Raw genomic sequence first — 23,757 nt, forward strand, 5'->3', positions numbered from 1 at the left:
AGTGTGACATTTGTGGCCATCAAGAATCAACATCTTTTCTTCTAACAGTGTTATTTTGTTGCCTGAATCCCCAGGGTCAAAATAAGGATCCTTGGCTGACTTCTGAAAGCACTGTGACTGCTTTGTTTATTTTTGATAATACGTGGTTTCTTCTCCTCTCCAAGGGCAAGTACACTGAGAATTCTGATGCTATTTCCTTTCAAGATAGGAAATGCCACTCCAGGCATAGCTGGGGGGATGGCAGCAGTCATGTGGGACCTGGCGACATAAGCCTCCCCCTCAGTTCTTCCTAAGATCACACTTTGGTTTTTCACACAACATATATTTATTCAGAAAAAATTTGCAATAAATTATAATAAAAAAGATGACACGAAATACAGAATCCCACTAGCAGCTTTGCTTAGTGACCAAGACATTTTTGGGAAATATAACAAACCATTCATTACAGGGTAAAAATTAGGAAACAGTGAAAGGGAGACTAATGTGACATCATCACGAGGGGTTAAACCATTTCTTCCCTAAAACGATAGCTGCAGAGTCCTTCCTACCAGCTGGATCTAAACTCCTTACTTCAGAGGCGCTAGGAAGTAGTGCATTAGAAGCACCCAGGGGTTAGAGAGTGGGGTGCTGGAGTATGCAGGGAAACAGATCTCTTATGTCTGCTCTGTTTCTGATCTTCCATCCCGAGAGATTGTCTAAAACCCTTGACCCTGTGTACATCCCAGGACCAGAGCTGGACAGAAGGTGGAGGCAGTGAAGCAACTGAGTGCACCTGCCTTTTGGAGAGCAAGCTGGATGCTGCCCACGGCCCCCACCAACCACAGCCCTGACCACATGAAGGCCCCAGGTGGTAGCCGACCGGGAAATGTGTCTAGGACAGGCACTTCCCTGTCTCTGTGTGACCACCTTGCCCCAGCATCTATCTATCACTTGCCTCTCCTCAGATCCTTTTCTGACCTACTGGACATGACAAAAGGGTTGTGCTCAGTCGGCTAGTAACTAAGTTCAGCACCCAGCCCCTGACTTATTAGGTCTGCAGCTATTTGGTACCAATAACTTGATTCCTACTTCCATAATTCTCAATCAGGAAAGGCTTTAGGCAGAATATCACAGGATACATACCTTTTCTTCCCCCAAAGAACTCAATGCATGGGAGACAGGGGAGTTGAAGAACCACTCAGTGGCAGTGCTTTCCTGGCTCTCTGCTTCGATGCTCTAGAAGAGTCAGGAGTCAATGCCTAAAACCTTGCACACAGCCTATACACACGGCTCTGGGGTTTCCATGTGAACATGTGACAATGAGTCAACTCAGGGTGGTTTTAATGAAAGAAAACCAGGAGGAAGTCAATTACATCAGGCAGTTTTGCAGTCAGTGGCTGGTTTGCCAACCAACATAGATTAATTTTTTTAAAAAGGGCTGCCCCACAGGAGCTTGAGTAAATGACAAGCTCAGAGGGTTGTCTTGGGAGGGAGAGAAGGTGCTTGCTTTGTCCCACTGCACAGTCTCTTTTATGCAGCACTGGACAGGTGACTGGGAGCTGAGGGCAGCTGGCTGCAGAGCCCCAGTCAGTCCTGATGCTGGAGCGGGTGACGGTACGTCAGGAGAGCAGAGAGGGGATTCTTGGGGTTATCCTCAATTCCCCTGCTGGGGGAAGGAACAGTTTCTGTAGAGAGGCCCACTTGGGGGTGCAGCCTCCCTTTTTGACTGTGGTACAAGCGTTGCTCTGGAGGTGGATTTCTAAGTGGGGTATGGGCCCCACAGACACCCAGGGTTGGTTCTCGTGTACAATTTGCATAAGAACCAAAAGGGGTAGTAGGAAGCAGGACCTGTCGAACATGAATATTCTCACTCCTGAAACACTCAAGAGTGCTTCCATTCTGTGATTCTCTCACATCAATGAGATGTCATCTCTAATAGTCCCTAATGTTCTGCTACTAAGTGTGGTCTGACACAAGAGAATGTGCTTCCACTCATCACAGATCCATGAAAGGCCGATGTCAGGGAGGGGGACAGATACCATTGTGGTAGGAATGCACAAATGCATGTAAAAACCACATGGAGATGGTTAACTCACTGTTGGAGACACCCAAGGAGTCACTAGCCTCACCGACTTTCTTCGTCATGGTAGTATTAGTGGAGTAGAGCACAAAGGGGTGATATGGGGAGGCGGTAGGGCCAAAGTGCTTTAGACCAAGGACTACGGACAAGTCTGAGCTACGGCAAGTAGTGCTTGTGGGCCTAGAATAGGTACACCTCAGAATCTAGGTCTCAGGTGCTAAGGACAATCATGATGGCTGGGCTGGAGGGCAACACACACATCCCCAGGTAAAGGAGTGTAAATACAGGTCTCTTTGCCTTATGAAGAGAGAACACAAAAACACCAAAATATGGTTAACTTTGGCTTGGCAATATAAGTCTAAAAGTATCTTGCTGCGTAGAATATGGCAAGGGAGGGGTTAGGAGACTCTTTTCCTTTCACACTAGAAACAGAACTTTTTCATGCCAACAGCCTTGAAATTCTGCAACGGACCCTTCCTGTGGCATGACTTTTGAAATCATTCTGAAATACTCGAGGCCCAAGATCTTCTGCCTCTAGAACCTCGGAGAGTAGTAAGAGGAAAAGGCTTATCATTAGTCTTCATCACTCCCAAGTAGAAAAGTCAGAAGGAACTGGGTAGCACGCTGGCGGTCACTTGGAGTCTGTCTTGCCATAAGGTTGGGTGGAGGCCTTAGGAGGAGACTAGTGAACAGAGTAGCTAGAGGGAGAGAGAAAGAAAAGGGGAAAACACTCCGTCAGACACAACCTAAGCAAAACCTCAGGGATGGGGGCCAGGGGATGAGGGCAGTGGGAGGAAGTGACTGTTACAAGCCTGGACACGAAGAAGGGAATACATGTGTTCACCATCCACGGACAGTCCTGACCAATGCTCCCACGTGGCCATTCCTAGGAAGTGTTCTTACCGATCATGTTGGCGTTGACATTGTTGTACTCGGAGAATTTTAAGAGTTCTCGAAGGAATGCCATCAAATAACGAAAAACATTTCTATGGCATCCTGGAAGCTGGGAAATCACCTGTTTTTTTAAAAAAAGGGGATGGGCAGTGAGGATAACATGGAGGAAGGGAGTAAGAAGAGCTCACAGCTGCCATGAAAGTAGTTTATAATTCAGCCCTTACAGGACCCCTCCCTTATTGACTCATGACCAATACTACCTGCTGAATGGTAACTCACACGGCAGAATGGTCATCCTGTTTGGCCCCTGTCCACTCAATGAGCAGGCCACGTTAACAAATAGTCATATGCACGCCCTGCCTCAGGAGCAGATGGGTGTCAGCCTGGTCTCTCCCAACCTCCCTAGGCAGGTGGTGGTGGCATCTGCCAAGCTGAATGGCTTTCTGTGCAATGCCATTTGGCATGGGTGGGAGCACCTCCTGATACTCACTAGTATGATTCAGAGGTATTCTCAATTATTGTGCCTCAAAAGCATTTCAAGATTAAAAACAAATACTGAGAAGATAAAAAGAAAGGCTCACGAGTGTCACCCACCCTTCCTGGTCATGTTGGCTAGAATGCCACATGTGATCAGTTTTACCAATCTTACCCTGGAGAAGAGTGTGCACCCTACTCAATGGGCTAACTGGAAAAGGGTGGCAAATATAATAGGAATAACACAGCCTACAGTTGAAGGGTCCCAACTCTCAATGCTGGTGTCCTGCTCTGAACAGATCAAGACCCGTCCTAGCATACAGCTGGTTGTCCAGCTGGCTTTGTTAAAATGAGTGATTTCTCTGTGGGGGAGCTTGCCTCAAACACATTCTCAGAGCAACAAGACTCACCTGTCGGCAGATCCGGGGATCCTGAGCAGAGTCAAGGCATCGCTGATAGAGCTCATAACAGATGACAGGTTCTGGCAGGGCTTCTAGGAAAATGAGCAGTGCCTCAGCCACTGAGTGGTTACTGCCAGCTGGATGGCCTTCTGTCAAGGGAAAGAGGATCTAGGAAAAAGGCCATACTTAGACGCAATGTGCTCCCTCCCTCAAGCTCCCTCAGGGGAGGTTTTCTTCCTCTTATTCAGGGCACCCTGATCCTAATTGGAGTTTGATATTTTAGTGGTTCAGGTGTGCTGCAGCTGAGTTGTTAGAGAATTGATTGAACACTCTCGGGAGGTTTGGCCTGACTCGAGAGTCAAGGGAACGTGGCCTGCAGAATGACAGTTCACACTGGAAACTCATCATCAAGATTTCCCATCCTCCTCCCTGTCGTGTGGTGGCAGGAGTGATCACTGGCCTAAAGCAGAGCAGCACCACGGCTGTTGGTCATACGTCCCATGCAAATTACAATTCATGGTTATCTACCCTTTGATTCCTTTTAGTAAGTATCTCATACAGAGAAAGCGTGAAAGTTCCTAAAGCGTGAAAGTTCCTAAAGGGAATTGAGAACTGTATAGTCAAAAGACAGTTACGAATAAAATAAATATGGAAAACACAAAAATCACATGCAGGTGGGAAGAAGAGTTTGGGCGAGTGCACATCCAGCTTCCTAAGCCTTTGTCGAAAAGGATACGGATTGTCTTGGGAATGCTGGTGTCCAGACAATCAATGATCTGCTGTAACTCCTCCTGCATTCCAGGGGTTTGGAACAGATCCTCCTACCAAAGAGGTTACAATGAATGGAACAACGCAAAATGACCAGCCCTAAGGTTCTGCTGATTACCCAGCAATCAGGAGAGTACCAGGAAGCGAGGGGAAGGAAGAGGCATCATTCATGATGAGGAACAGAGGTGTGACAATGGCACCTTTTCCCTCTATCATCTCTGTAATCCATGTGAAATTTTCTTTCAAACTAGGAGATTATCATCAAAGGTTTCAGCCTGCACCTGACGGGGCAGGGGCTGGATGACTTGACAGGGACCTCAGGCATTCCCACCTCCAGGCTCCTGACAGGTACAGACGGTGGAGTCCAAACAGCGCATCGTATCCAAATATTGACACACAGGCTGCTAGGGCAGGAGTCAAGGGTATGTCCACACCAAACCTTGTTTTCAAGTTCTGTTACTTTTCAGTAGGTAAGACAACATTATCTTTCAATGTAGTCCCAAGAAAATTTTCTTTTTCGGAAGAATGGGTTGAGGATGGTAGGTATTTTAGATGGGACTGAAAAGTAAGGACAAATTTTTTTAAAATGGGATGGAAGTTTGCTTTGGACTTTGAAATCTGTGATGCCAAGGTGACAGCTGAAGCAGGTGCTCCGGACTCAGGTGCTGAGTGGTCCAGGGGAAAGCGTGTGTGACCAGGGGACAGGGGAGCTCAGTTGGGCTCTGCTCTGCCACTACCCTTATGCCATAGTCTTAGGTAAATCCCCTAGCCTGCCTGCTTCAGCTCTCACAGCTATACATGGGAATACTTCCACTTGCCCAGGTGCTCTCATGTGACAGTGCTGTTCTGCAGAAGTGGCTTGGGAAAATTAAAAGCACTATCTATACTGGCACGAGGTATTATCATTTCCCAGTAGACTTGGGTGCCTTCCAAAGGTGCCCAGAGGCCTGCTCTCACTCACCTGGTGACAGGCATATCTGAATAAATGGTCTACCAGGAGCCAGATCTCCTTGGGCACTTTAAGAGGTTTCTCACTGGCACCTTCATCCAAGGGAACCATCTGCAGAAGGGATTTCTCCTAATAGATGAAAAACAGTGAGAGTCAAAAGGGTCTCAGTAAAAATTCCTGTGTGAAACCATCTTCCCCCCACCCCAGATCTGCTTATATGGGTATTATCTGATCTTCAGCTCTTAAGACTGTTTTTTTTTTTTTTTCTCACTGGGACACTCCTGGTTAGAAGGCACTCAATATGGATTTCCACAGTTAAATGATCTCCTTTTCTAACAAGACGTTTCATTTGACCGTTAAGCATTCCATCTGGGTTTATTATGTTTCTCACATCGATGCACTGTGCGCTGTAAATCCTTTCAAGGGTGACACTGAGAACCAGCAATACAGTCACGGTAGAGTCCACACACTACCGGAGACTCACGGACCATTAAGTTACAATTGTCAACAGAGCACTTGGAAAGAGCAGCAGCTACTGAGTTGTTGACTTTTAATTTATTCTTCTTTTAGGTCTTACCACAAATATCAGAGCTTGCATTGTTGATTTAAATGGCGTTCTCTGGTCCTCAAGAATGAAAGACAATTCACATTAGACCTACATGCATGAATATTTCAGGCTTGATAGAAGATCTAATCTTAAGGCACTAAAACTCAAAGTCCTAAGATCCAAAAATAGTAAACTGAACACAGCATACCAAGAGTCAGAAATACCATGAAAAGTCTAGGCTCTGAGTCCAGAAGTTATTCTTTATAGTAATAGCTCAGCAAAGAGTTCTCAGGCTTTTGACTCCATTCACCTAACTTTCTACTCTCTCTTAGATTCTCCTGAAGGAATCTCAGAGGAAAACCCAGAAGTGACATAAGTTAGATCAGTAACTAAACCTGAACTGGAAAATGGGGAATAAACTCAATTATTTCATGTTTATATAGTCAAATATAAAATATATCACAAAGATTTCTGAAATAGGTTAAAAGGCATCTGATGGTAGCCTTCATACAAAATCTAGTGTAGAAAATGGTGACCAGTTTTTGGCATCTTCCACCTCCTACACCTCTGGTTTAAGGTCACATATTATGTATACTCAAACTTAGAAGTGCTGTAAATTTGATCCACAACCCTTAGCTGTGTCACTTGAAGGGAAAGAAGAGAAGTATTTCACTACTTTCAGAGAGCGCATAAACTAGAACAGAGAGAGGGCTAAGAAGAGTATTCTGTTCTTCAACATGCATGGGTGACCTTTTAAAGCTGCTGTGCCTTTCTATGGGCATCAGGAAGAGAAGGAAGCATGACAGTTGGTTAGCATTTAAAATCTATCTTCTTCACATTCATTTTGTTTCCTTTCTTTCCCTGGGAATCCATCACTTTATATTCACGTCTCCTAGAGCTGCCAGACCTTCAGTCATGGCTCATCCATTAACTTCTTTCCACTTGCAAGTATTAAATCCAGGCATCCACATGACACCTGAGCCAAAACACTGTCCATAATGCACTCTGCTCACTTTCTAGACCAAATGCAACACATGTACAGATTCTTCAGCAGAATAAATTATTCAGCACCAATTCATGTACTTTTTTAAAAATCTGACATCCAATTAGCACTTTTCCTGTACTAAGGCATTAAGGCAACACAAGGCACTGTTCAAGATGAAAAGACACATGGCCTGCTATTAACAGGAAAGGGTTGGGAAGCAGAGCCGTCTCAATCCTTAGTGGTTTAAAAAGGTTAATAAAATGCCACCAGGTTACATACACCATCCACTATCCATTTTCAAATTCACGTGTGCTAATATGAAATGTCATGCTTGCTGTCTCTGAAGTCTAGAGAAAGATTACGCCCAAGAAACAAACTTTAAAAAAAGTCCACAAATGATCCTGAACTCTTATTTTTCAAAGAGAAACCAGGCACGCTGTGTCTTCTTTCAATGGGACACATTCAGTGCTTGATAAGTTCACACTCTGTAACCTTCGTGCTATTAAGTGAAGCACAAAAACAGTATGCCATGCCTATCATCAAAACACATTAAACTCCACCAAATGGGGAGGTCACATTAGATACTGTGTGAAAGTATTTTAAGAATGGTTTTCAAGCCCATATTTCTCTATTAGATGACCCTGTGTAGAGCTGGGCACCTTCCAGCTTGAGGATGGAGAGGTGGCAAAGCACCACAGAAGGAGTGCTCACTTGGTTCCTGCACTGGGTATGCAGGAAACCCAGGGTCTAGTCCCCTGTGCTCCACACCCTTGATGTCAGGAGCAGGATGACTTCAGTGAGGTTCTCAACCTTCCTGGGTTGTCTATTAGAATGGAGACGACATCTTACCCTGTCTGAAGGCAGGGAACTCTACCACATGATCCCTATGATCTCATTCAGGTCTAGGATTCTATTCTATGCTCTATTCTTGACCATATCTGTGTATTCTTTCGGTAATTACTCTTATCACTTCCCCCAAATCACTCTTAAAGAACAGAAATTCACTTGTGCTTTTATTATCATTGAAAATGGAGAATGGCTAAGCGGTACCCTCCTCCATCTTATGAGCTTTCATATACGTCGAGACAGCTCTTCAGTTACTTCTCATTTCAAAAAACAGTAATCTGGAACTTTGGGTCCTATTGCTTTTATGTTCTGGGTCTCAATGACTTGGCAGGTGTATTAAGTATCTTTCCTGTACTTTAGACACACTTAAACACAGCTGGCAAAATTTGGGGGGATTCTCATGGAATCAGAGGTCTCTGATATGGGAAAGCTGAGGGATAAATTCCAAGGACCATGGTTAAATGTTAACCAAGCACAGGGAAATGCATAATCACCAACGGATTGCATTACCTTTTCTAGGAAGCTGTCTTCTTCCTGAGAGCAGAGCAGGAAAAGAAAGTCATTGACAGATAGAAAATGATTAGAATTAACTTACAGAATTAGAAACAGATCAGTATTATTAGAATGCACTAGCTTACTAGATACACATATTTTAAACAGCTTTAAATTCTGCAAATAAATTCTGTTGAAAATGGAACACATTCTCACATACAAATTTCTCGATTATACATATTCAATTTTGGGCAGTTTATTGAGACTATCGCTCAAGAAACATACGTGTGCAGTCCTAGACTTTGGTGTCCATTTGCAGATGTCAGCTGATCAGCCAAACGCCCACTGGGGTTTCCTCTTCCTGCGCTGCTGGGCGGCATCTCGCTCACCCTAGTGCCACTTCAATGGAAGAATGTGGTTGTGAGCCCGAGAGCAGCCGTGCAGAAGGAGATGGTGAGCATCTCTCCGCTCCACTGCCATGCCTCTCAGCCTAGCTAGCAGTCTCTCTCACTCCTTTCCCCTGCCTGGTACCCTCTCCCCTCCTCAAGGGCCGTTAGAGTCCCCAAATATGAAGTCTCTCTGAAATACAAATTCATTTCATTCCAGACCTTTGTGGACCATAAGATCCATCATTATCCCCTAGTGTGTTTTCCTACAGGGCATAACAGAAAAAAAGAGAAGCAAGGAAGAGGGAAGAAGGTATCTTTTTAATCATCTTTGTGTTTCACCATTATTACCATCTAACAAAGACAACAGCAACAATAACTACTGCCACCACTTAAAGGGTATCTGCCATGTAGCGGTAATTGCAACGGGCTCATATACAGTGTCATTTAGTCTCCGCACAAAAGCAAAGTAGATACTATTCCCATTTTACAGATGAGGAAACTGAGGCTCTGGGAGATTAAGTTATTTGCCCACGGCCACACTCTTAGGTATTAAGTGGCAGAATCTGGATTACAACCCAAGTCTGACTGACTCCACAGTCATGACCACTATGCTCCCTTAGGTAACTCAGAAAAGGATAAACTGATTGCTTCCTAGACAGAGAGGCGGAAGAATACATTCTTTGAGAATGTATTCTATTCTCCGGCAGGCTGCTGCTGCTGCTAAATTGCTCCCGTCGTGTCTGACTCTGTGCGACCCCACAGACGGCAGCCCACCAGGCTCCGCCGTCTCTGGGATTCTCCAGACAAGAACACTGGAGTGGGTTGCCATTTCCTTCTCCAATGCATGAAAGTGAAAAGTGAAAATGAAGTCACTCGGCAGGCTAAAGACAGTTAAAAAGCAGCAGGGTTAGTAGAAAGAGTACAGGCATGGGTGTCAGGCAGTCCTGGGTATGAATCTTTTTCTACCTCTTATTCATTTTGTACGGACTGCAGGCAAGCTACTGAACTTCACAGAGCCTCGGTTTCTCTATCTCTAACCAGAGACAACAACATTTACCTCACAGGCATGTGGAAGTGGCCTAAAACTCGGAGTAGGGGAGTTGGGTGGAGGGCGTGCAGTGGTTTTGCAAAAGGCCAGCAGCAGGCCAGGTCTCTCAAAGCTCCCTGCACCTCCCCAACAGTTCCCAACCCTGTCAGGGGCCACCAAGAACCTGAACAGAAATCCCATGTCTCGGTCTGAGAGTGAAAGGAGAAATCCTGCTCTCACCATCAGAAATGTGCAGGAGGTTGGAGGTGGGGAAGTATGCGTTCCCTGACACTCCAGCTAGTGGTGCTGAGTGCATTTGTCCCACATGACTGTTCCATATGACGGGTAGAGTTTTTAGTACTATTAGCTACATTATGAGTTAAACATGCTTTTGTAGCATATATACAATGAAATATCATATATAGAATGAAATAAAAGTAATCAGAATAATAGTGCTTTATAAAGGATACAAAATTTATAGTATTGTAATTATAATACTTTGGAAGTTAATTCTGAGGGCCAAACATCTAAGTTAACTCAATTTTGGAGTACAGTCTTTTTAAAATTTAGAACTACTTGTTAACAAACAGAGAATCTTCCTGTCTGACAGACTTCTCTATCTTCCCTCCCGTGAATATGTGCCATATGATATGATGAATAAAACCAGGCAGAGTTTTTATATACTAACCTGCCAAACCGTCAGAAAGGTCTTCTTCGAGCACCATCTACCAGTGCAAGACACTGAGTTAAATGTCTTTGAGGGGTGGTGGTGGGGGGCAGGTGTGAAAAGTGAGGCTACACAGAGGGGAAAGACATGGTCTTTGACTTGGGTTAGCAACTGAGTTGGGGTAAAGAGGCCCAGAATTTATGGCCTGGCATTATTGTGATTCACCAATCTGAGTTCTCAATAAATGGTAAAAATACATAAACAAAAAATCAGGGTTTGTACAAAGGAAGAAGTCCAACTAGCCCTTAAAAGAGTCACAGGATTTTAAAGGGTAGAGACGAGGTGGGGACATTACAAGTGGTGGGGGGCAGAAAGAAACAAAGGTGGTGAGATTAGGGAAAAGTTGGTCATATGGTTCCAGGGGGAGGATAAAGGGGGAATGAAAAAACTATCAAGAAATAAATCTAAAAAGGTATATTGAAGTCAGACTCTGCAGGGCCTTAAATGACAGGTAAAGCAATTTGGATTGTATTCAGCAGGTGTAGGGGAGCCAAAGGTCTGCCTTTAGCAAGGAAACCATAGGCCCCATAGCTGTATTACAAAAAGATCAGTCCGACAGCCCTGAAGAGGGCAAATGCAAGGTTAGGGAAAGAGGGGCAGAGGGAATCATTAAAAGGCTAAGGAGGTAGATCAAGCTATGCACCTCACTTAATAACGGGAACATAATATTTTTTTTTAAATGAATGGATACAAGAGAAAACTCAGAAATCAAAAGGTCTCTGGTACTGGTGGAGGTGCAGCAGACTTACATTGATAGTTTATTCCTCTGGCTACAGGCAGAAAGTGGTTGTAACTCATACTTATATCAACTCTAGGTTCAATTCTGAAAATAGAAACATCACTTAGCCCCCACTAAAAAAGAGCATTCTCCTAAGGCAGGCCTACCATTGCTGATAATCACTTAGTTCAACTGACTTGATTACTGGCTGCAAAAGGTTACATGTTGATCATATTATGATCAATGTTATGTGGCAGCCAAGCCTGGATGGGAGGGGAGTTTGAGGGAGAATGGATACATGTATATGTACAGTTGAGTCCCTTCCCTGTTCAGCTGAAACTATCACAACACTGTCAATGGGCTATACCCCATACAAAATGAAAAGTTCAGAAAAAAAAAGGGGCGGGGAGAGCCCAGGAGTCCCCAGCGGGAATACTGGCTTATAACAAATACACTGCAAATCATTCTTCACCCCAGCATTCAGCCTTAGAGGAAATTTCCCAGTAATAAATGAAATGAAAATCATGTAAAAAAGTCACTTAGAGGCAGATTCAAATTTAAAAATAAAAAGCAGAAAACTGAACAGATACTGAAGTTCTAGAAAGGATTCATTCATGTGAAATCTAAAAAGAAACACAAACCTTAGACTTCATAGGATAAGAAATGGGTCATTAGGTCAGAAAGACAAAATAAATGTCTACTAAAGAGATCACTGGGAACAAATTAATCACCAAGTTGCTATTCATGCTATTTCAGATTTTTGATATCGTTCTGTTAATAGACATGTGCTGTGCTTAGTCGCTCAGCCGTGTCCGACTCTTTGCGACCTCATGGACTGTAGCCTGTCAGGCTCCTCTGTTCATTGGGATTCCCCAGGCAAGAATACTGGAGTGGGTTGCCATGCCCTCCTCCAGCGGATCTTCCCAACCCAGGAGTCGAACCCAGGTCTCCTGCATTGCAGGTGGATTTTTTACCATCTGAGTGGCCAGAAAAGCCCTTAATAGACAGGTCCCCAAGCAAATACAGCTGGTTCCCTCATCCCTCAACTTTTTCCATCTCTGTATTTACAAGCCAAACCTTTAGCTAAATCTGATGGGTTCAAGCCTAGTCTCCTTTCCCACTAGTCCAATCTACATGTAAACTAGAATGTCCCTCCAAATGTGTCTATTTATAACCACCTACTAATGTGACCATTTACAACCACATACTACTCATCAAAGACTTCCATGGGTCTAGATGCCCTCTGGCTCCAGTATAAACTCATCTGTTGACTTCAAGACTCTCCATCCTCCATTCCCACCCTACTTAGCCAGCTTCACACACCAAAATAGGCTGATTCTGAGACTGATTTGCACAGAAATTAGCTCATCATTCAATAAGCTTTTACAGCATATAAGGGCTTGAGTAAGGAGCACAGGAAAGGAATCTATTTGTTAATATAAATTACAAGTTCCACATTCTAAATGACTCATTTTAAATAACTTTCCAAAATATTGACTTACCAAACACATTGGACATGGGCCCCAGTAAAGGAAGTTAATGTTTAGATGATCTCTAACCAAACTTCCTATTAACCTTGGTTTAGAATTTAGCCATATTGTAAATACAAGTAAAATTTCATCACCACTGAATTATCGGAACCCAATAAACTCTCTAATACTTTGTATTAAATATACAATGAATACATATTGATGAGTATATGCTACTTAATAAACCAGAAAAATCTACCTTAATTCTGGAAAAGAATAAAGATAATTACAAAGAGATTATCCTGTTTGTTGCCTGTGCTAATCCTAACAGTTCTAGTGGTGGCACAGTCACTATCAGGGAGAATGAAAAGGATTTATACCAGTTACTTTATTCTGCACTTGCAGGGAAGAGCATGTAGCAGAAGAATCTTGGTGAAAACAGCACAGGAGAGTCAACACAGGCACTGAACTCATTTCTAGTTTCACTCAAATTTTAGAGTAAATAATACAAAAAAGGACAATAGGTACCATCTCATGGGATTTGAACTATCATCTTGAGTCTTGCAACAAGCAAGAACAAACTGAAGCATTTCAGATGGTCAAAATCAAGCCAAAACAGCACGGGAAGGTACTACAAATGGGGTACAGACAATCTTAGATTTCTTGTTTGTTGCCCCACACTAATATGGATAATTTCCTCATCAATGAGATCCAGGAATTTAATAATAATTAAATGTAACAGGCTGTGAAAAGAATTGGGACTCTAAATCCTACAAAATTAAAGCTTTAAACAGAATAAATTGTGACCACACACATACAATTTAAGAAGAACTCAACAGTTTTGTAAGAAAAAAATGATCAGGGTTCTATTTAAAAAACAAACTCTGAATCATGCGTGCACAAAAAGAAGGAAAAAGGCTTCCTACAGAGTCATTAACTCCACTAAAGATTTTGGCTACTTCCTATTCATGGTCAAATGTGGCTGAATTACCTGATAATATCTTAAAGAAACCTTCCTTAATGCTGGTTAAGTCTCCTTCCCATCCCTTTAATTAAGATGGGACAATTACAGTAAAGGGTAGTATATAGTACCTGAGCCAACTTTGAGCAAAAGGTTCCAGTTAGAGGGAGTACAAAAGTATAAGTTTATAAAATCATTAAGAGGAAACAATCAGACAAATTTTTAAAATGGCAGGCCCTTGACTGGACAATTGTCCTGGATTCTTAAAAAGCCAACGTCATCAAAAGAAAAAAAGGGAAGAACTATTCTCTAGAAGAGACTGCAGAGGCCTCACCAAATGCACTGCATGAATCTGAATTGGATCTTGGCTTTACAAAGCTATGAGAGGAATTATTGGGACAAGTGGAGAAATCTGAATATTGACTGGCTAGTTTTCTTAGGTGTCATAATGGCATTGTGCTGATATAGAAAGTGTCCTTTTTCTCGAGAAGCAGGTCAAAGTGTACACTGGGAAGTGACACATCACCACTTAGTTTTCAACAACATAGCAAAAAAAAAAAGGTATATGTCGGTATATGTGTGGAAAGCATGTGGGTGTACTGTACCATTCTTTCAATTCTTCTGCACATGTGCCAGTTTCATAATAAAAGTTGGGAACAAGAAAGCTGGGAAATGGCGTTTGGGATGGATGCAAGGTGGTAGGAAAAAGAAAGGGAAACAACTTCATTTAGATTATATTCTAAAAGGTGAAATAATAAATCTAAAACTCAGAAATATGACTGTAGAAGAAAAAAAATAAGTATCATGAAAAATAATACACTCAGTCATGAGGGCTCTAGGGAAACAAGCATAATTCCAAGAAAGAACGCTGTGAATGAGCTCAAGGGTTTTAATCTGCCATCTGAGTCATCGCTACAACAATTCCATGGCAACAGAACGGATCACACTCTGACAAGCCAGCAGCCTGCCCGCCGGTCTAGTTCTCCCTGCCAGATGATACAATCACTGCTCCAGCTAAGCCAAAAGGATCAATGTGAACACTGGTGGTAATGATGACATATGGCTGTCACATCATTTAATTTTCTTTGGTAAAAGACCGAGTGTACTTCCCAGACAGGTCTGCACACAAATATAATATTTTCATTTAGAAGAAAGGTTCTCTTTTTTTTTTTTCGTTCTACCAGTTTATTGCTACCAACCCATCTCCCTCCACCTTCCTCTTGCATGCATGCTCAGTCATGTAACGTCATGGACTACAGCCTGCCAGGCTCCTCTGGCCATAGACTTTTCCAGGCGAGAATACTGGAGTGGGTTGCTATTTCCTTCTCCTAACAGTTGTTACTAAATAATTTATGTTCCTGAAGATAATAAGCATTTCCTCCATAAGGACATAGCTTGGTGTTGGGAAATGGAAATCCTCTTCTTATCTTTTCTCCAGTTGAGTCACATTAAACTTGTATCAAACTTCAGTGCACATTATAACCATCTGGGATGCAGACAAAAACACAAATCCCCAGACTGCACCCTGAGATTCTGATTCCACTGCTGCAGGTGAGGAGGGGGATGGGCCTGCACCTAGGTAAGGACCCCCAGGGGCTCTGAGGCAGGTACCCTGAGCTTCATTATGGTCTTGGCTCCAACAAACAGCCAAGTTTGACTTGGATCAGATATGATGAGACAGTGAGAAGCTCTGGACTGCGAGTGAGAAAATCTGGGTGACAGATTCATCACTAACTTATATCCTCTTTGGGCAGGTTATTGTTTCTGTGCCTCAATTTTCTCATAAGTTTGATGAAGATAATATCGCCCTACCCCTCACTGGACCTCACATACATGTTAATTTATACAAAAATGACTTAAAAATATGAAGAATGTAACAATTAAGCATTGTATCTCTGAAAAGGGAGGCTTTAATCTCACTCAGTGAACTTCGTATTATCTATTATAGCCACGACAAGAGTCAGCTACAGATTACTCTCTTCTCTTTCCTTTTAGGCTTAATCCAATGAAAGGTGTCCTAGAGTAAAGTGACATTCTTATTCATCGCTTGTGGTCCACCGCCCACCTCCTCCCATCAGCCCTGACCAAAGAGAAAGCACAGAGACAAGGAGGACATCACTGAAGCACTGTTAAATTTCCATCTTAGGGAGATTCATGCTTTACGATGCCTCTTACCAAGTCTATGAGTTTGGTAACAGGAACTTCTCGGATTGGTCTTTTCATTCGGCACAAAGCCTCTAAGGATGTACCAAAACAACTTGGGAGGTAATTTCCACTGATGGTCAAGAAGTAATCTTTGCCTCGATCCAGGTGGAGGACGAGAATATCTTCAATTTTATCTTCCCCTGAGTTCAGGATGGTCACAGAGTCCTTGCTGACATACACATCAAGGGAGATATCCACAGTCTCATCTGAAATGTAAGAGATGATAAACAGTAACAGAAACTTCCAGTGGAAAAGCAGAAAGGGGATGAGAACCAACAGAAGAACTGTCCTCTAAAAAAATCATCAGTGATGAAGGAGAGATGGGACACACAAAAAAGGGAGGAACCCCAATATAATGACAGTGAAGGTGAGAGACGTGTGGTTAGAAAACAAGAAGTTAAACAAAGGGAGGGGATGGGAGTCACGAGGGGACAGTGCATCGCGAGCAGAGACAATGGTAAAGGGGAAACTCACTTGGCTCCAAGTAGCCCTCACAAGGTTCAGCCCGAAGCCATGGCTTGCAGTACTGGCTGTCATTAAGCTTAGGGATGAAAGAAAAATGGCAGGGAACCTGTCCATTGTTGCTGATCTGGAACTTCTCCTTTTGTAGTTGCCGAAACTTCACATTCTCAAACACAAACTGGGGAATAACAGACAGACACAAACATGCATCACTAGTAGGGGAAGAAAGTCAGTTGGATTATTCCATAGAGAATATGAATAAAGAATAAGGTCATTATTAACCATTATTAACTGCTGATGTACTCGCCAAGCGAGTCAGCTGTCCACCGTCCCCTCTCACAATGGCAGCAGAGTGAGGCAGGTCTCACTACTTCTCTAGGTTACTGATTGTTCCTGGGATCCTGAGAGGATAACCTGACCTCAGATCAGGGCATGTATCCCGTGATCAACTTCTGGTTCCTAAGATATTAATTAACCAGCAAATCTGAAATATTAAATAAGAGCAGCTAACATCTGAGGGCTTACTTTGTGCCCAGTGCTGTTTTAAGGGCTTCACATGTATTAACTCAAGTAATCCTCACAACTGTCCCTTTATCCAGAAAAGGAAACTGTGGCTCAGAGAGGGTAGGACAGGTGCCTATGGTCATATGTCTACTAGGTTGCAGCGCAGGGACAGGAACAGAGGCAGTCTGCCTTCAGCTCACACAGTCTTCACAACTCTGCTAGTTACACGATTTCCCCTGTGCTGACCACTATGGGCAGGAGATGGGTGGCTGGGTATGCTCACCTCCCTCCGGCTGAGTTCTAAGGAAGGAAGGAAATCATTTTCCATTCTGTCCATGATGCGTACAATATCTTCAAACACTTTCCGGTACCTCCGTTCATCCACAACCTTCACCTGAAAGAAAACGAACCCTCTTTTTTCAGTCTTATATGCTCGCAGCTCATCTTCCTTTGAGATTACCTAACAGCTTAAAACCAGTCATTAAAGCAATCATTTCAAATAAACTGTGGTGCAAACAACTTCCTCAAACACTTTCTGAAATCTCATTTCATTCACACCTTTTATCTGAAAAAAAAAAAAAGATAGATCCTTATTTAGTTTTCTGTGCTCTCAACTGATATATCTCGAAGAATCTAACTATTTTTCAAAGGTCAGTAAAACAAACAGAAACTAAATAAGCATTACAGAATCATACACTGCAAGGTAGAGGTAAGGTTAATTGGTTAACTTCTTGGAAAAGTTACACCTCTGTGCTAAGAAACTTGGCAATAAATATTTAGGAAGAATATTCTTTGCTCCACTGTTAAGTAATTTAGTAGTGGAGAAAATGTGATGACTGTGCTTAAATATTATTTCCAGCACTATACAAATTGACAGTGTCAAAACATACCTGTTTCCAACAATGATCATGAAGCATTGAAACAGCAGAAAATAATTACTAAAGCATTTAACTCTATTAGCTGTTATGCACAATGCCAAGAATCATAATATCGATACTCAGATTATATGATGATAAAGGTATGTTAGTAAATAGACCCTACAGCCATTTTAGAAAACAGCCGATACAAAATGTCCCAGAGTAAAAGCATGACAACAGACAAACAAATCATTCTGACTAACAGATCAAAAAACTCCCATCTGACACAGCACTTTCGGCTTCCTGACACAGCTGTGCCTTTTTTTACTGTTAAAACTTTATACAAGTCGATGCTTCAAATGAACAAAATTAACATAGCCTTTTCACTTATTAAGATCCTGATTTCTTTTTCAGAATAGAAAACTTTACAAATTCAATTAAAAAAAACAGATTGATGCATACAGTAGAGGCTGTAAGGAAAGCATGAAAAATAATCAAAGCTGAGCCAAGTATCTCAAATATCTCAAAGGTTTTTACATATAAGAACCATACTTTGAGAACTGAGGGGTAACCCATCATTAGGGTAAGAGGAATTTAATACTTCTTAAATTCTTCTTCAACATTTTCCAAGTTTTATTTCAAAAAGAATTCTACATGTATCATCTTATTTTCACAACAACCTGTGAGGTGACCAAAGCAAGGATTACTGTTCTCACCGTTGAGAATCTCGAGGTACAAAAAAATCAACTAATTTGCTCACTGCCAGTTAACAGCAGAGGTGTTATCTGAACCTCTAGCATAAGACCCTTTCCAACATACCAGGTATGTGACTTGGGTAGGTCTTAAAAACACAGATGCCTCAGCCCACAGGTCAAAATCTCCAGAGGACAGGGTCCATGCATTTTGAAGCTCTCAGGCAATTCTGAAATCCACCAAAGTCTGAGAACTAATGCAACAGATCCCATTACCAATTGCAGGGGTTGGAACCCCATCTCAGCTTAATCTCAGCCAGCCCACAGCAAGTCTTAAGTTAATTGGCCCCTGAGCACTTGGTCCCTTTGTTAATAGTCACTGATGCGAATGGTGGTAAGAAACATAATGTGGTTCTTAAAGCCTCTAATCATAGCATGCCTAAGAGTCCAAAATATGGGGTGGTTACCCAATAAAATCAAAGCTCTTCTCAGTGCATTATCATGATCAAAACCGTTAATGCATATGAAGGGTAATGAAGGGAAAAATGTCACCCAGAATGTCATCACTTAACACACCCATTTTAGAAAAAGAAATTACCAACAAAATTAGAATTAAGAAATAAGTACAATGAGCTAGATCTTTATAGAAAGACATGGATAGCATTCTAGAATATACCACTGAATTAAAAAATAGTAAGTTGTATACCGACACATATAGTATAAGACCATTTATGATATATACACAGCAACACACAAATAATACCATATTGGGTATGGGTAAACAGAAAAGCAAATGCAAACACTGAGAACTGTGCCAACCAATATAACAGCCAGTAGCCACATGAGGAAATTTACATTTAAATAATTTCAAATTACATAAAATCAAAAATTCAGTTCTTTCAGTCACACTTCAAGCGGTCAGTAGCCACCTGCAACTGGTAGCTACTGGACTGGATGGGATAGATTTAGAACATTTCCATCATCACAGAAAATCTATTGGAGAGCGCTAGTCTAGAAAGAAAAGAAATTATAAGGGTAGTTGGCCTTGCTAGGGAGTGGGGGTTTGGGCAAAAGTGGGGGTAGAGGCTAGAACGGGTGCTGAAGATCTCAGCTTTATCTATGAATTTTGCTTATTTTTATTTTAAAGAGAAAACATGTTTGCATCTCTGTGTAATTGAAAAAGTATTAAAAACCAGAAAGGTAGACCTTTATTACAGATATAATATATTTTACACAAATATACACAGAAAGCATGGAAAAACTGTAAATATCCTGCTGGGAGCTCTCCATTAATATGTATGTGTTAGTCGCTTAGTTGTGTCTGACTCTTTGTGACCACAATGACCATAGCCCGTCAGGCTCCTCTGTCCATGGGATTCTCCAGGCAAGAATACTGGAGTGAGTAGCCATTCCCTTCTCCAGGGGATCTTCCCAACTCAGGGATCCAACCCAGGTCTCCTACCTTGCAGGCGGATTCTTTACCATCTGAGCCACATTAAAGATACACAAAAATACACAGAAAGCATGGAAAAATTGTAAATATCCTTCTGGGAGCTTTGAATTAATATGTATGGAGTATTAGAAATATTCTGAGGTTCTGAAAAAAATATACACAGAAAAGCTAAGCATAGCTGATGAAACTAAAAAGGTTAGTGTTTGGGAGGAAGATATCCTTTTAAAAATGAATTAAGAGAACTCAAATGAAGAAAACATGGCAGTCTACAAGTCTAAGCTAGAAATTAAGTGGGCAAAAAGTAGTATCTGAAGATATATGTACTCAGTAAGTTCTTTGGACCTCTGGAGGCCTTGCAGGGGTAGTGGAAAGATCATCTGTAAGTTTGGGAATTAGACAGGCTTAAGATTTGAATCTCAGCTCTTCTTCTAGCTAAATGCTTTTTAAGGAAGTTTATTTAAACTCACTGGTTTTTCACTTGCACATCTGTTAAACAAGAAATATTTAATTCAAAGCATTGTTGTGAGGAGCAAATGAGATGTGTATAGATTGCCTAGCATGGTGTCTGCTACATACTAGCTACTACTTGAGGAACACATACTATTATTATTCATTATTATTTTAAAATATCAAAATAGATGAAAGTCAAGTCATGATTGACTCAATAAAATTTAGAATCTATTCTAAGACCAAGAATTAAATTTCTACATAAAGGAAATGCTCCAAAGTCATTCCCCTCTAAGACAGGAGCTGGATAAGACATATTGCTGAGAACCAATCTCAGAAGTCAAAAAAATTTACATATGCACAGAGGAAAGAAATCCACCCCACTGTGCTCTTGGCATGCCTGAACTCATTAATCCTCTTGAGGAGATACCATTATCCCCATTTTATAGAGGAAGAAGCTGAACTACAGGGATGTTGCATAGATTTTCCATGGTTACATTTAGAAAGAGTTTGAGCTGGGATGAGAGTTTAAGCAGCCTAGCTATAAGGTCCATTCTATCAAGCACTGGCCTATACAGATTCCGTCAGATTATACGACCTCAGGTCTGGAAAATCTACATGGAATAATCTAAATGTACTAGTTGTACTAAATTAAGTCAATAAGATCCCAGAATATAACCTGTGTACTAATAATACACACCTAGAAAATACAACAGGAAAACAAAAACTTTACTCACAACGGAGACAAACAATTCAAATATTGGCCATTATTCCAGCCCAGGATGCAACAGAGTTAAAGAGAAACTTAAAACCTGTGCTCCTGAGAGGGGAGGAGAGGGTGAGATGTATGGAGAGAGTAACATGGAAACTTACGTTACCATATGTAAAATGGATAGCCAACGGGAATTTACTATATGGCTCAGGAAACTCAAACGGGCTCTGTATCAACCTAGAGGGGTGGGATGGGGAGGGAGATGGAAGGGCGGTTCAAAAGAGAGGGGATATATGTATACCTATGGTGATTCATGTTGAGGTTTGACAAAAAACAACAAAATTCTGTAAAGCAATTATCCTTCAATAAAAAAATAAATTTTAAAAACAACAATAAAAAAACCCCCATGCTCCTGGATGGGAAGACTTCAGTATCTTAGTTAGCAGGACTGACAGTATGCCTCTTAGAGTTACATACAGATGATGTATTCTGACCAGTCTGTGCCTCTTTGCTTCTGCTGTCCCCAGCCGTCCACCAGGAACCTTTCTCCCAGTGCTTCCACTTTTCACTATCTTTCTGATGCAAAGCTATTCATCATCCTTTAAAACCTGGCTTCAAGCTCTTCTTTATGTATAATAACTTTAGGAGGTGAAGGGTGCTACCCAGACATTATGCAGCATGAGAAACATCTGTGTCATTAAAAGGCCATATGGACAGCATTTAGGAGGGTCAAAGGCTCTAACTTCTCAATGTTGCAAACAATTATTCGGTTATGAATTGAAAACGTTTATGGTTCACCGAATCACTGATCCATTCTGAGTCTAAATAATGCCCTAAGAATAGATACTTAACACACAAACAAACAACTGTGTGAACAAACAAGTGTTTACCCCAATATGGAAGAGGGCGCTAACAGGCTTGTGGTCACTGGTTTTCAGTTCCATGTGACTCCGGTAATGAAGCTGATTAACATTAATGCCTCTCCAGAGAATCCGGTCACACCAGGCTGGCACCCGACATTTCCCACTGCAAAAACAACCAGCAAGGGATTAGAAGGAGAACATACCACACAAGAGTGGAATATCTACCACACTGGTTCAGACCTGAGTTCGGCCCTCTTGTTATCTGCCTCTCCTTTCCTAACGACTTCAACTATTCCCTACTCTATTGCAAGCTTTGTCAAGGGACTGTCTTGTTTGCCACTGAATTCTCAGCCCCTAGCACAAGATCTGATGAAAGTAGGTGCTCAGTGAAGTGAAGTGAAGTGACAGTCACTTAGTTGTGTCCGACTCTTTGCAACCCCATGGACTATACAGTCCATGGAATTCTCCAGGCCAGAATATTGGAGTGGGTAGCCTTTCCCTTCTCCAGGGGATCTTCCCAACCCAGGGATTGAACCCAAGTCTCCCGCATTGCAGGCAGATTCTTTACCAGCTGAGCCACAAGGGAAGCCCAAGAATACTGGAGTGGGTAGCCTATCCCTTCTCCAGGGGATCTTCCTGACCCAGGAATTGAACCAGAGTCTCTTGCATTGCAGGTGGATTCTTTATCAACTGAGCTATCAGGGAATGAATAAACAGTGCTCCTAAGGTCAGGATTTACATTTTCAATAATGTTGCCCCAGGGAAAGTAGAATAGCACCTTCTTAAAATAACCTCAGAAGGGTAGGATTATATTCAGAATACTTCCTCTTTGTTTGCTCTATCAACTGCAATGACACTTCACAACAGATAGACAACAAATGAACTCTAAAAATCCAATCCTATACTTCTAGAGTGGGTTGAATCAATGGAGATGGGTAATAGCAGAGGTTTCTTTAAACCTAGACTTTTATGGACAAGTCAAGCTTCTAATAAAGATGAACTAAAAAACCTAAGCATGCAAGTTTCAACACATAACAGCCTATAAGAATACCAAAGGAAGGGAAAAAGCCTATTCATCATTCTATTAAAATAAGCGGTACACCTGAACCAGATGGGGACGCAAATAAAGTTCATATCAGTAGCTCTTCAGTTGACTCTCAAGTCAGGCGAGTGCAAGAAACAAAGCAACGTGCACAAGATCTTTCAGAGTCACTTTTCACTTGCTGAGCAGCTCCCTCCCTCAGAGGACAGGGAGACAGGCTCCTCCCTCCCCCTACTCCAAGTCTAAAGAAGCTGATGATGCCTGGGAATTCTCTTTTTCTTTCAAACTTCTGGGTTCAAACAACTAGGAAACCATAGTGAATGAAGAAACAGTAAGAAGACACACAGCCACCAGGCACACACTGACAGGGGCACTTTACTAGGGGTGATCAGGAAATCAATAGCCCCTCACTAGACAGGATTCTCAGCCTCCTCTGGCGGTCATGCAGGCCAGGCTCAGGCACTGGTATTTTTAAAAGTCTCCCAAGAGATTCTAGGGTTTCCCTGGTGGCTCAGTGGTAAAGAATCCACCTATAATGGAGGGGATGCAGGAGACACAGGTTTGATCCCTGGGTCAGGAAGATCCCCTGGAGAAGGGAATGGCAACCCACTCCAGTATTCTTACCTGGAAAATCCCATGGACAGAAGAGCCTGGCAGGCTACAGTCCGTGGGGTTGCAAAGAGTCAGACACAGCCGTGCGCGCGTGCACACACACACACACACACACACACACGAGAATCTAATGTACACTCAGGATCAAGAATCACTGTGCTGGAAGAACCTTTCATGCTGCTTTGTTTTCACATCTGGTATC

At 42.2% G+C, this 23,757-nt stretch overlaps 1 protein-coding gene across 2 annotated transcripts in view; it reads right to left on the reverse strand.

The window, feature by feature from the left end:
- Nucleotides 1-306: 306 nt before the first annotated feature.
- The window catches only part of OCRL (OCRL inositol polyphosphate-5-phosphatase), a 48,328-nt gene continuing 24,877 nt past the window's right edge, over nt 307-23,757 (reverse strand). Inside the window, exons 14-23 of one of the 2 annotated variants that reach the window (XM_040265189.1) lie at nt 21,929-22,064; nt 17,161-17,271; nt 16,386-16,551; nt 15,882-16,117; nt 8,434-8,457; nt 5,558-5,674; nt 4,565-4,649; nt 3,838-3,965; nt 2,963-3,074; nt 307-2,757 (exon numbers count right to left, since the gene is read on the reverse strand). In XM_040265189.1, coding sequence (XP_040121123.1) covers nt 2,633-2,757; nt 2,963-3,074; nt 3,838-3,965; nt 4,565-4,649; nt 5,558-5,674; nt 8,434-8,457; nt 15,882-16,117; nt 16,386-16,551; nt 17,161-17,271; nt 21,929-22,064 — 1,240 coding nt within the window. In that variant the 3' untranslated portion in view covers nt 307-2,632. The remainder of the gene's footprint in view (nt 2,758-2,962; nt 3,075-3,837; nt 3,966-4,564; nt 4,650-5,557; nt 5,675-8,433; nt 8,458-15,881; nt 16,118-16,385; nt 16,552-17,160; nt 17,272-21,928; nt 22,065-23,757) is intronic. The other variant, XM_040265190.1, reaches the window with a different exon arrangement.

The sequence above is a fragment of the Oryx dammah genome, unplaced genomic scaffold (assembly GCF_014754425.2).
Source record: "Oryx dammah isolate SB20612 unplaced genomic scaffold, SCBI_Odam_1.1 HiC_scaffold_23, whole genome shotgun sequence".
Lineage (NCBI taxonomy): Eukaryota > Metazoa > Chordata > Mammalia > Artiodactyla > Bovidae > Oryx > Oryx dammah.